Source organism: Amyelois transitella, chromosome 16, assembly GCF_032362555.1.
Source record: "Amyelois transitella isolate CPQ chromosome 16, ilAmyTran1.1, whole genome shotgun sequence".
In the NCBI taxonomy this organism is placed as follows: domain Eukaryota; kingdom Metazoa; phylum Arthropoda; class Insecta; order Lepidoptera; family Pyralidae; genus Amyelois; species Amyelois transitella.
The window spans coordinates 6,374,585-6,388,162 of record NC_083519.1 but is presented as its reverse complement, the minus strand read 5'-3'; the positions used below and the strand labels follow the sequence as shown (position 1 = coordinate 6,388,162).

The 13,578-nt window shown below is 34.3% G+C and overlaps 1 protein-coding gene across 1 annotated transcript; it reads right to left on the bottom strand.

Annotated features, from left to right (window-relative positions):
* Window positions 1–9,567: 9,567 nt before the first annotated feature.
* On the bottom strand, window positions 9,568–13,222 carry LOC106129648 (uncharacterized). The gene is made up of 6 exons (XM_013328253.2): window positions 12,763–13,222; window positions 12,009–12,318; window positions 11,174–11,270; window positions 10,987–11,097; window positions 9,895–10,068; window positions 9,568–9,638 (listed from the first exon to the last, which is right to left on the bottom strand). Exons 1-6 carry the CDS (start codon window positions 13,214–13,216, stop codon window positions 9,585–9,587), a joined length of 1,200 nt encoding a protein of 399 aa, XP_013183707.1. The 5' UTR covers window positions 13,217–13,222; the 3' UTR covers window positions 9,568–9,584.
* Between the last annotated feature and the right edge of the window lie 356 nt (window positions 13,223–13,578).

The window sequence follows — 13,578 nt, the reverse complement described above, 5'->3', positions numbered from 1 at the left end:
AAAATGAATTAATGCATAAAATATGTATAAACGAAACTGGCACATAAATTAACATAGAAGGGAAAAGTAAATCCTACTAATATCCTCCCTACCAGGATTTTTTACAGGGACATGCAGATATATTGAATATGCTCACTTAGAATTCTGTCTTATTAATTAGATTATAGGTAAGATATTATATATTTAAGTGTGTAGTATCTTGGCCTTTTCCGATGTTTATCTCCTTCCATAATTCAATTGATCGTCCGAATGTTATAGGTAGTAATTTAGGGAGTCGTTAAAACTTTTACGAGCGATCACTGTCCCGCCTCGCTCGATTTATCAGTCCGCAGACCATTAACAAGAGGTACCGATTTCTTTCTGTACTCGTGCCGTCATTAAGCGGCAAATGAAACGAAGGAATGAACAATTTAAAATCTAGCTGTTCGCTGCCAAGTTTCACGGCACCCTTTAATTATAGAAATTTTGTATCTGTCTAATACATATAACAAAACTAGATGACGACCGTGGGTCCGCCCGCGCGTAATATATACAAATCCTATTCCCACGAGAATTTTGGGAAATCCTCTTTTAATGCACTCTTTTACAAGTCTCGTAACCCAGCATTGTCTGACAATCAGTCAATCAGTAACGGATGAGTTTTCTAAATACTGATTGATCGTAACTGGCCGATGTCAGGCTGTCAGTATCTGCTTCTAGTTCAAACTAATTAGAATTAAAATTTACCTAATTATCCAACAGAAACAAGAAGAGCTTTTGCGCACTATTTTGTTAAGTCACTTGTTCGTGAGTATTTTATTGGATTATAAAATACTCACAAATCTCTCCTATAGTAATATGTAAATAAAACGCGATTTACCAAACATCCTGTACAAACAACAAGAGTACGATGATATAAAAACTATTAACAAGTCATAAATACCTAAACAGTTAAATTTGAGTTCACCTACCTTGAAAAGGGGATGCATATAAATCGGAAATCAAAACCACGCTACCGCTGACGACGCTCTTAAACACATACCTAACCTGAACATTAAACATATTTTTCCCGAAATCATTTGCATACTTCTTTCACATTCATTTCTTCATCCACATTCATCATACTTTTCATGCAAGGTGATCGTTTTGAAAATCTCTTGCCCGGGTTTTTCGATAAAAAGTGTCAAATTCTTTTACCTAAGTCTTAACTTTCAAAATTTCTATTATACATACATGCGTTCATAGTATCCATGCTCTTCATGGTCTTCATACTCTCCATTCCTATGTATTTAATTATTGTTTGTTATTTTCTTTTTAACAGAAAACTTAAAATAACTGAATGGATTTTAATAAAACATGGTACAAAAATAAAATAGAATACAGGCGCGGCAACAATGATAACCTAGCCCCGGTTGAATATATTAAATAATAAACCAGCTGCTTTTAGATTAAAAGTGGATTTTCAATTTATTCATCGAATATAGATTATCGTTTGGGTTCATCACCCCGAGTGAGTACATGCACTATTGATTAAGCCGATTGTGCACAAGTGGCAATATTTAAAATATAAAATAGTTCCGACTCGGTCTTGACCAATTTTAGGCTTCATATAATAGTCTACTAAAAGCTACCAAAAAATGGCCATTTACCTCTAAACGCTTTCGTCATGCAATTTTCATATTGAATGCGTCGTCTTCCTACAATTAATTTAAAAGCACCCATAATTTTGGCACTTAACAGTTGTAGGCTGGCGGAAGTAGTCGTTATTTATTTCTTTTAACTGGCAGTTGTTCCGGGCTTGCTTTCTTTGGGAAATTCGTTCCCTCATTTGATTGCAGTGCGGTAAAATGTCTTTGTTATGAGAATTTAAAGAATTGTTGTGTTTTTCAAATTTGCTTAGATTTTAATATAAGCTTTCGTTTATTTAACCCACTTTTAGGCATTCTGTGATTTATTTTATATTGATATCGCTGATATGATGAAATCTTAATACGAATGCTTTTAAAACGCGTCTGAAGTTCCAGTGCTATCAACAATTTATACAGAAGTTCATTTTCAATAAAATCCCTCTATTAATTCAGCACGCAAATTACTAGTCCGGGTTCGCGCGATTGAAATATTATGAACTTTATGAATAATCAATGCGGGCAACACCTTCTGGTAATTTATTCGCGCGTGTTAACCGACCGGCGGTGAAGTGGGTTGTTTACAAATGATCCGAAACCGATAGCAACACTTGAAATGGTGCAATTAATAGTTGCGGCCAGTTTTATTAACAAACTTTTACCACAAATAAAGAGAACGTAGATGCGTCATACAACCAAAGGAAAACCGTGTCTGCAAATAGCAATGAACCTTCTTGTATATATGAAGACTAGTAAAAAGTAAAAATTCTCTTCCTTAGACATCAGTCGATTGTAAAATCAGTGCGTTGTAAGACTCATTTATATGCTATTTTTAACGAACAATTGCTAGGAACTAAGAATTAAACAATATAATTTATGTCCAATTATTTTATGAATACTCACAAAAATTGGAAAACTCACTTTCAAAATATATATGCTTAAACATAACAAAGCTTTTAACCAGATCTCTGTGCCAATTTTCAATTTTTATATCTGTTGCTACCGTGCCACTCTCAAATGCATACGAAAAAAGTGACATTGTGAAATTATTATAACTTTATTAATATCGATAAAAAGTGTTTAGGAGTTATCCTTCTGTATCTCCCGTAGTTTAAGTTCTACCCGATTGTTTCGGAACACTAATTAGGGAGTTAGCGGCTCGCGGTTCGTGGCTCGATAAAGGTGATCTCGTTCGGGTGATTTCAGACAATTATGTTCTCAAGTATCGTACATTCATATTTTACTAGCTTTTGCTCACAACTTCGCCCGCTAGAAAAGTTGCCTTATGTCCTTCTCCAAACTCCACACTATACCTATGTATATATGAAAAATTTCATAGAGATCGGTTTGGAATATCTTAGAATGATCTTACTGATAAAAAAATAATAATAAACTGTTCAGTTTTTCCGCAAAGAGCAGGAAACGTTCCTCGTGGTTTCCTTGTTCTGTGTTTTTATTTTTTAAGATGATTTGCAATGAGTTTATGTTTTTTTGAGTCTTCGCAAATGTCAGGTCAAGAGAACGTACCCTTAACCAACTTTCAGCAACGTACTTGTACGAGTATCATGACATTAAATGTTCTTTTATTTCCTGATTCTCCATTCCGAAATAACAGTTGACGGAATCGCGTTTCTTAAAGCATAAATACCAGTAATAAATTAATTATTTTTAGCGAGATGAATTACTTTATTTTATTATTAAATTATTTGAATAAATCTAATTTTAGTGCAAATAAGAAGCCTCCTTTTGTCCACTTCAAAGATCTCGCACTGAAGGGTCTAATAAGACGAGCTTAAATATAATTCGTAGAATCGTCTGATTTAGTTTATTAACAGACTATTAACAGACAGCTGTGTGTGTAACAATAACTGTAATTGTTTACGAGTGATCATTATAAATATGGATCCCAGTACTTCTTAAAAGACATCCGACCATGACCAAGGATTATGTTGAATGTTATTAGGGATTAAAAAAACAGTAACTTCCACAGTATTACAATAACCTATATATCGTCTAGGTAAGGTTACCTCATTAACAAAGCCGTCGTTTCCTAAAAAACCTGATTAACTCACTCCTCAATTTGTGATGATTTTTAGATGTAATGACGAAACGCCAGAAAGATTATGATGCTTATTACGAATATCAAGAAAATCGAATACCCAAACCTTATTATCAAAGATAGTTGTTGCCCGCAACTTTGTTTACCATGAAACGAAATCTGTGTGACTTAGTAAAAAAAGCTAACCCACTGTATTGCTGCCTTAGAGGGGTTTTAACCAAGACAAACACATCTGAGAAAACCGCATTCAAATCGGAGCAATAGCTTTTACTGATCATAGATCCCCATATATATTTTTAAAGATAAGCCTTAACATGAGTGCCGTGTGGTTCCCAGCACCAATAGATAAATGAATAGGACCACTCCATCTCTTTCCTATGGATGTCGTAAAAGGCGACTAAGGGATAAGCTTATAAACTTGGGATTCTTCTTTTAGGTGATGGGCTAGCAACTTGTCACTATTTGAATCTCAATTCTATCTTAAAGCCAAATAGCTGAACGTGGCCTATCAGTCTTTTCAAGACGGTTGGCTCTGTCTACGCCGCAAGGGATAGAAGTGATTATATGTATGTAAGTATAAGCTTTAACTATCTATCTATCACTTGCCCCGATCCCTGCATACCCTTTCCGCTTTATCCACATGCATACGCAAGCGTCGATCGCTTTCGTTCATACAAGCGTCGATTTACGATACTCTTGACCTAACCTTTTGCCAAAACATCTCCGATTTCATCAAAGACGTTTGTCTAGAAATACCTAAAGTCGGCAAAATTCAAACAATTCTCTTTTGGACTGTAGAAGCAGTTATTTCAGCTTTATCAACGCAACGTGTTAATTACAAGCACTTGCCCCGTGCAGCCGACATCACACCAGTACTCCGCAGCAAATGAGATGTTAAACAGAGAGTAGTTTCCACGAAATCTCTAGTTTTCCGCTTTCCACCGCAGAGCAGACAAACAAATTGCCCGAATAGTGGAATATAGAGACCTTACATGAGTCACATGTACTGGAAGATACAATGCATTCAACACCAGTAATTTTTTCTACTAGATCTATTAATTTACGGGTCATTCGGTTATTCAATGGTGAAGAGATAAAGTGCATAATAAGTTGCAATAGTGATTTTGTTCTTAATTTTATTCGAGCTTAAAATAACTGCATTAGCAACTAACAAGGCTGGGAACATATAAAGTCAGAGAGGGAAGAAGGCTTTCTCTGACTTTTTTATGTTCCTAACTGGGTTCTATTATAATACGTGTAAGATACTCATTTTAAGAACTTTTTTTTTTTCTAATCTAGAGTGACCAGTTGTACCCTCAGGTTTTAAACTTTAAAGTAGATTGTTTCGTTTGCAGAACACGAAGTCATAGAGAGTGCTTTTTTTTAGGAACTTTATACTTTCGTTATTTTGTAGCTGAATGTTCACCGCTCCAACCTCGAGAAACATTCCTAGCGGTCTAGAGCAAGATAACGTAGTTGGGAATAAAGAAAACGTTTGTAGGAAAATAAAGCACTGCGGCTTTAAAATCCTCCAATTTGAATCTTCTTGACTGCGTTATGAATGTGTAAGTATCTTATGAATATTTGTTCGTAACCTGTTTTTCATATTTGGAACCTATGTCAAGCATTATTTTGATATTTTTTTTGTTTATAATGTTTAGTTATGTTATCATTACCTTTGTGGACTAAGAACTTTCTAGCAATAAAAAAACTTTCTGTCTCAGACTGACTTGGGAAATTTAAATTTATAACATCTTATTGGTGGAAGATTTCTTAAGCTAGATAAAGATACACAGCATTGATGTTCAAAAACTAAAAATTTCCTTATAAAAAACCATTATGATAAGGGAAGTATAGGTTCAAATGTATTATTTCAACATTATAACTTACAAAAGAGAGTAGAAGTATTAATTTTATTGCAAACCAAAACTGCAACCGAACCTAACGCCAGGCGGATAAAGATGACGATTATTAAATGATGAAAAATAACAATCTTACAATACATTGTAAGATTGTTATTTTTCATCATTAGATTGATTTTCAGATTTTCAGAGTGACATATACCTAAATCATATTGCGCTAGGTTAATGTATTAACCTAGCGCAATATGATTTAGGTATATGTCACTCGCTATTCGGCTCCGGGTTCGAACCGACTGAGAAATAATGAATAATGAATTGAAATAAAAATGACTTAAATTAAGACATATATGTATGGTATGGTAATATATGTATACTAATACTGATTTGAATACTCGGAACTTTGTGAAAAAATACGTAATTAATATTCTAAACTCCACTGCATTTCAATTTCACTCCACATTGAAAATACACTTTTAGCAAGTTCTTATTTGTGTACCCACCGCCTTAAATTCCCCCGAAAACATCCTCCTCATTTGGTAAGATTCCAACACTCACGTAACTTAGGTGGCACGGGCATCTTCTAAATGAGTTACAAAGAGTTATTCGACACGCTGGCGTAGGCATTTTCATACTATGTACGTTAATAGGTAGATACTTATACATACTTATGGTCACGTCTATATCTCTTTCAGGGTACACAGAGCCAACAACCTTGAAATGACTGAAAGGCCATGTTCAGCTGTATGGTTTAACGATGGATTTGAGATTCAAATAATGACAGGTTGATAGCTTGCCTAGGAGAGGAAATCCAATTTAAAAGCCTTTCCTTTAGTCGCCTTTTACAACATCCATGGAAACGATGTGGAGGTACTGAACTAATTCATAGCTCTTAAATCGAGATAATGATACCATTAAATTTTTTATTTCTGCTTTAAACAAATCGATTTCTGATACAAATATCATATGATCATGACTTTTAAAGACATCTTTTCACACAGTGATTTCTGCATGCTTTTATACTTCATCCACTTTCATAAGTCATTCCAAGCCAAATTCGTTGGTGTTAGGTAAGAAGTTATTTTTACTACGTCTCTGATTTGATCAAAGAACGTTCGTTCGATTCATAATTGTTATGTATTGAAACTTTCGAACGATTCATTTATTGAAAAGTTTTTAGAAAATATCCGAGAAGTACCAGCGCAAAAAGGTACGCGATAAATACAGCGCCGCGTCGTGTCATTGTACTAGTTGTTTGTTAAACATTCGTCAACAGACCGGTTTTCAAAGATATAACCTTACTCAGTAGGTTCATTCTTTCAGCAAAAGGCAATAATATCGAATTGTATTCAAACCACATAAAACAATCGACGAAAAGTAAAAACTCTTGTGAAAATCGCCGTGCACCCTTTCTTTGCCGGTTTGCTTCTCATTTTAATTCAATTTACTGGATGAAGGAGAAAAAGTAATCTCCAGGGTTGGGTCGGGACACGGTATGGAGAGATTGGAAGTCATCGGCGCAGTATTGGGACGAACTCATATACTTTTATGGCGGCAAAAGTTTTTTTTTATTCGTGGCAAAAGAAAAAAGATTCTCGATCTACGAATTTAACCCACATGCACGTGAGCCGCATACAAAACAACTAGGTTGGTACCTCTGTTTTCCATGTCTATGAATATAGTCATGCAAAATGAAAATGTTAATAGTTCCTAATTCCCGCTAGAGCATATATGGAACTTTTTTATCTTATTTTTTAAATAGATTTAAGTGCGTATGATCTCAATCTGCCTGGTGGTAAGCAATATGAGGCCTAAGAGCACACATACTGAAATAGTGCCTATTCATCTCTCGCCATAAAAATTCAAAAGTTTCATATACTTATTTATTGCAACGATAGCTTTTATGTCATTTCTATATCTAAGCTATTTTACTACAAAGTTTAATGAAAATCCGTTCTGTAGTTTTTTGCGTGAAGTAACAAACTCACACATCCCTACAAACTTTCGCATGAATCATATTAGTAGGATAGTATTTTAAATCTCTACCAAACCTACTATTGACTCGACCACCGAGACGATAATATCTCTACATAGACAGGTAGGTACTAACTTAAATTTACAAATGAAAATTAATCCACTCAGTGTTATTCTATACGAGGGTATTGGGTGATTTTGCCTGTAGACTTTCTCAGAAACCGGCCTCTCTAATTCTCAGTGATTTGTTGTCAGCCCACTTTTTACCCGCTTGACCCAATTAGATTACTCGCCAGATTGCTGATCGAATTCCATTTAGGTCATACTCTGTTTAATTTAAAAGTTCCGATTTGAAAAGTCGTACTGGTTATTGTAAAATCTAAAGTAAAAAGCGTATGAAATAATTATTCTATAATACACTGCAGCTTACTTGAAACTCAGCTTTAGTTATTTAATTTTAAAAAAATACAAGTAACACATTAAATACCAGTATTTAAGGGAGCTGTCGTAAAAAATAATGAGGTTGCGACCTTTATCACCGAGGTTCCCTTTTGGAAATAGGTGAGTAAATATTCTGAGTATAGACGATTAAAGAATGTGACCCGTATAAGTCGCTCCGCGACGCGCTAAGTTATTTCTTCGGTCCTTTCCGCATTTTCTTATATTTCCGCCGCCGCCGAAAATTTATTTGGGCCCGGGAAGTGTGAGTAATGCCGAGGACCGAATAGTGAATATGCGACACGGGCCACCTAATATATCAACGAAGCAAAACTTTGGATTCCATTTGCATGGTCCAAATTTTAATGCGTATGTAGGTCAGGACTGTTGCCATGAGTCCTTGCAATAACCCCTTCATCACAACGAGTCCAACTGTTTTTATTTTTATAAGACATATTACTTTAGAATTTTAGAGGTATGGCTTTAAAATTGAAGAAACTGCGATCTACTAAGGTAGAAAGAGAAATAAAGGAAAACGAACCTTGTGTCCCGACCCTAAACATAACGGCTGAGGGTATAACTGGTATCACGAGAGGTGTATTTATTACAATAAGATTTGTTAACTAAAATATATGAATAAAATACAAACTCCCATTTATCTTCAACATAGTGAATGTGAAAATGACTGAAAGTAAGTAAGTATATGGTAGTAGTAAGACCTACTGTTACCTCATGCGGATAATGGGTTAGGGGAAGGCGAATGATGATTATGATGTAGGTACACTTAACCGACATAAGGCGGTTCATGTAGGCACTCATAATCTTATCTACACGCAATGCATCGTAACGTTTAATATTAGCATTCGTATGATACTGAAATCTTAACGATAACTCGATTATCGTAACTTGCGATCTTGTTTTTGTTAGACTACTTCGTGACTTACCAACCGCACACGAAATGTAGATACCGTATTTCGGTCCCTTTTTATGTTTCTCAAATGAAATTATTTTCAGTATCATTAACTTACATACACATGGACATCACGTTTTTTCTCTTACTGGACATAGCATAATACACAAAACTGAGGCCACGTTCATCTTGATGACATAAAATGAGATGAGAGAGATGGAAATGAGATTCTGAATAGTGACAGATTGCTAGAAGAATGCCAGATTAGTTATTATTTCCTTTAACAATTTTGACAATCTGCACAGGGAGACAAGCATTTACCCACACCATGTTTTTCTTCGATACACAGTCAGCATGGAAGCTAATCATATATCTAGCCTTGCAAAAGTTGTAGTTAAACAAGTCAATAATAAAATAATACGATATTTAAAATACATTCCTAGATTTGTATGGAATAACGAAATAAAGTAGTTCGTTTTCAGTGAAACGGGGCTACCTAGTACAATGTAGATACTTGTATATGATAATACAATTCAAAGCCCTATAAGTATCTTTTACAAGAAACTAACAAGAGTTTTAGCTGACAAAGTAAATTGTAATGCAATTAAAAACCTAGACAACGTGCATATTAAACTAAACTATTCTAGGTTTAATCTTATTGTTAGGGTCCAAAGTCACTTAATGCTGCAGGTCACAATTCTATTTTTGAATATAATATTTCAATGAAAATATTATTTTAACTATTTATTTTGTGCATAAAATAATGCGAAAACTGAATAAGTTGCTCTCAGAACCTGTAACAAAAATAAAGATTTTCGAGAACACTTTTCTTATACATTAATATTTATTTTATTCTGCCAGAATTAGTTAAATATTTACATTAACATGTACAAAACAGTTTACAATATTTTAGACCTTAGAGTGCCGATGCTTTATAAGTACAAGAGCTTTTGTACTTTAGTCTGAAACTGTAGGATCAGTTTTTTTTATATCCTGCTAAAAAAATAATCGGCAGAAAATAGATATGAATCAATTATCGAGTATACTGACCGTTAAAAAAGTACCATATGTTAAGTCGATCATCTTAAAGGCCTTCATGACGGGAGGTCGTAATGCCTGCGCACACGCATGGCGCACCAACCGCTGGTGATTACGGTGTGGTGGGGGTAACGGCGGACAGGCGTGCCAACCGCAGTAAAATATAGCATCCGATAGTAAAGATGCCTGTAAATAAATTCTTACATTTATTCTAATCAAAGACACACAAAAATATAGTATTTGTGCCACCAGTCCAACGTTTCAACGTTAAAGTCCAAGTTTCTTCCCGAACAGATTGTTAAAGATCAAGATCTAGCCTCTAAACTTAGGCTGCTATGTGCTTAAAAAAATGTCACTTTTTAAACGTGGCCTCAGAGTTTTTATCAACATTTGGCTGTCATACCCGTAAGGGATTCACTGCCATGATTAATGTATTTGTATGTACTTATACAGAAACATTAGATATTTATGGTTTTTTTCTCTCCCTCTCTGCCTCTCAGGAAACAGGAAACAGGTTAAAATGAATCTTACAATAAACAATATTTAAAAGAAATAGGTCGAAAATCGGAACCGAGATAAAACAAAAGTATTTCAAGTGCCGTTGAAACAATACCTACAAACACTGAATGCATGTATCGTGTATATAAATCTCTCGAGAAAACACTGGACTATCTTTTCTTTAAAATGTATTTTAAACTTCAAGCCACGATACAATCTACGCTCTACGATTTTCAACTCGCATTTTCGACACTTCAGTTAAAAGGAAAGTTGTAGATTTGGGAACAAAACCTAGTTGGACTAACCATCCACGTCCGAGCTCTTAAACCATTTTGCGGTTACGTAATATGCTTTAAAAAGTATGGTGTAGTTTGGATTTACAAGAAATATTACTTATTTGATTTGAATTAACGTAATTTTAACAAATTGTTGGTTTCAAGTGAAATACTTAGTTGTAATTTTTAAGTTTTAGGGAGTTTAAAAACATTTTATTCCTCTTGTTTATCTTTACCAATAAAAAATCAGTTCGCTACGTTGTTGCTCAAATCACTTTATCAACAACATTTAAAAATATTTTATTTTTTTATTAATAATTGAGAAAATAACCTGATATGTTATTTCGCCAGCGTTGCAAAGAAAAAGGCCCAATAAGAAAAACAATGCGAGAACAAAGAAAATAATTTTCATACTCGCGATGAAAGTCAGCTGGTCTGAAAGCTGAAACAAACGGATTCATGAATTATTCACCCATTGCGCATTGATTAAAACAATTTGAACAAGAAAAGAAACTCACAGCAATTTGTAGCAGCAGAGAAACTGCTGATCCAGAACTTTGGCATAGCTGCATTGCTATCACCGTGCCGAATGCTTTATCGATGTTTTTACCCAACCTAAAAGAAATATATTAAGATTCCTCATAATGTGGCATAATGATTGAATATTAAATTCGACTGTTGTAGCTTTTATTCTCATTACCTATAGATTTTGAATACTCGTATATGAATAAATCAATAAAATAAAATAATATAAAAATACGAGTATATATTTTATAACTAAAATGATGAAAACCTTATTTGAATTTATAAAAAAAAGAACTAAATTTGGTTTGGTAGTTTGCATCGTATACGACGTACAAACCGGTATTGATTATGAAATAATCTTAGATTCGGATGTATAGCTACATTTGGTAGCCAGTTTCCGTTTAAGTTTTTTTTTTCAGTATCAAATACAAAAACCTGAATATAATGTATTTATTTTAAGAAGCTATTTATGAGCACGAGGTATGTTTGAAAGAGAAAAAAATATACTTCACATGCTGGGTAAAAAATTTGCGAAGATTTTTACCGTCGGCTGGTTATCTCTTACCGAAATATTGAATTGTCGAGCTTACATGAAGTAAGTTAAAAATTTGAACCGAAAGAAGTATGCAGGGATCGTAGCAAGTGAAAATATGTATGCTCTGCCTTCCACCCTGGGGAAGAGGCGTAAGTTATGTATTTATTTAAGTAAGAAGAAGAGACAAATTAGTCCTATTTTACTTTGACGAGAACCACGAGAGGTTCCCGAACTAAATAACAATCTGCTATTCCAACACCTAGCTAGCATTTCAAAGTTTTAACTGTACTAACTTCAGGAGTTCTTGATGCATTACAATGCCCTCTACGAGTCCATTTGCTAACTTCTCCGCCGCCAACCTCGTATTACCAGACTTATTAATTTCATCAAATTCTAGCCGTAACCTCTCAAAATAGTGTCGTAAAGTTATAAACTTATATTTCAACATGATGAGGTACGCCATAGTAAAAGAGTCCACCGTAAGAAACATAGTCATTAACATCAGGAATAAGACAACAGTAGTGAAAACTCTGAACATTGTCGCTGATGTTGAGTCATCTTCAAAACCCGGGTAAAACGTGACCACTGTCACAAAATGCGAGCCTGCAAAATAAAATGTAAACATCAATTAAGATGATTTTAATTGCTTTGGTTTCCAACCTTTAATCCAAAAAGTACCTACGCAACACAGCTACGTAACGACAGAAATTAATGTTCATATCTGTGATATTGTAGCTGTCAAACGCACGAACCAATTAAAATTGTAATTTATTAATTTTTTCTTTATTCTTCCTTCAATATTTAAAGAATATCACATTGTCATTAATTGACTGCGCTCTTTAAAGCGGACAACTGAGAATGAAATTAGGAACACATTGTAAAGCAAAATATTTAGAAATATCAGCTACTTATATTTTTTATTTTCATTTATCTCAGTATCAGTATGTAAAAAAAGTTCTTCATCTTTCTGGGGAACTCAGTGCAAATAGTGCAAATAAAAAGTGATATGATCAGGTTTTGAATATTTTTGATCAACTTATTACTAACCTGCCTTCATTTTCCTGTATCCTTCAAAACAAAAGCAAGCTGCAGATCCGTAAACAGTCGCAAAATAAGATATAGCATTTATTTTTACAGATCTGTACGTCTCCAAAACTACTGCTTCCTCTTCATATTTCTCACAAGCTTTAATCATGTCCTGGTTCATTGATCTAACCAACTCTTTGTTCAAGACCACAGAAAAAATCTTTATCATCACTATAGTATGACTGACAGCAAATGTCACCGAATCACTAGCTTCATCTTCAGGAAACTCGCCAAATAGAGCGGCCATAATTTCTAAAATCGTCACAAACGCGTAAGTAGAAAAAAGAATAGTTCTGTAGAGCCTATATAAGATGCTTTTGTCATCTCCTGTTTCTCGTTCGTCGGACCAAAAGTTTCCTGATCCGATAAGGTATATATTTTTACAATAGTTATTTAAAATGCTATGGTAACCCATGTTTTTTTTTAATGTAGGAATTTAGGCGGTAAATATGTAAAAAAAAAACTTTCATTCACTTTACTTGATCTGCTACTCTAAACAAAGGACGAGTGTTACACGGCCCTTTGAGCAGTAAGCCAACCTATGAAACTAATCATATAATTGCTCTTACCGGCGACACATCTATAAAAGTTTGTTTGTCCAAGTGTGCCAGCGAGCTATAAAACACACCTTGTCACTTACACTAGCTATTTAACAAGCATTGGATGGTGAACTTATAAAAAAATGACACTTCCAAGTCTAACAAACCCGAATTTCCTGTTTCACCTATCTGTCCGAAAAGAAGATACAAATATGTATATAAACATAAAACTATATTT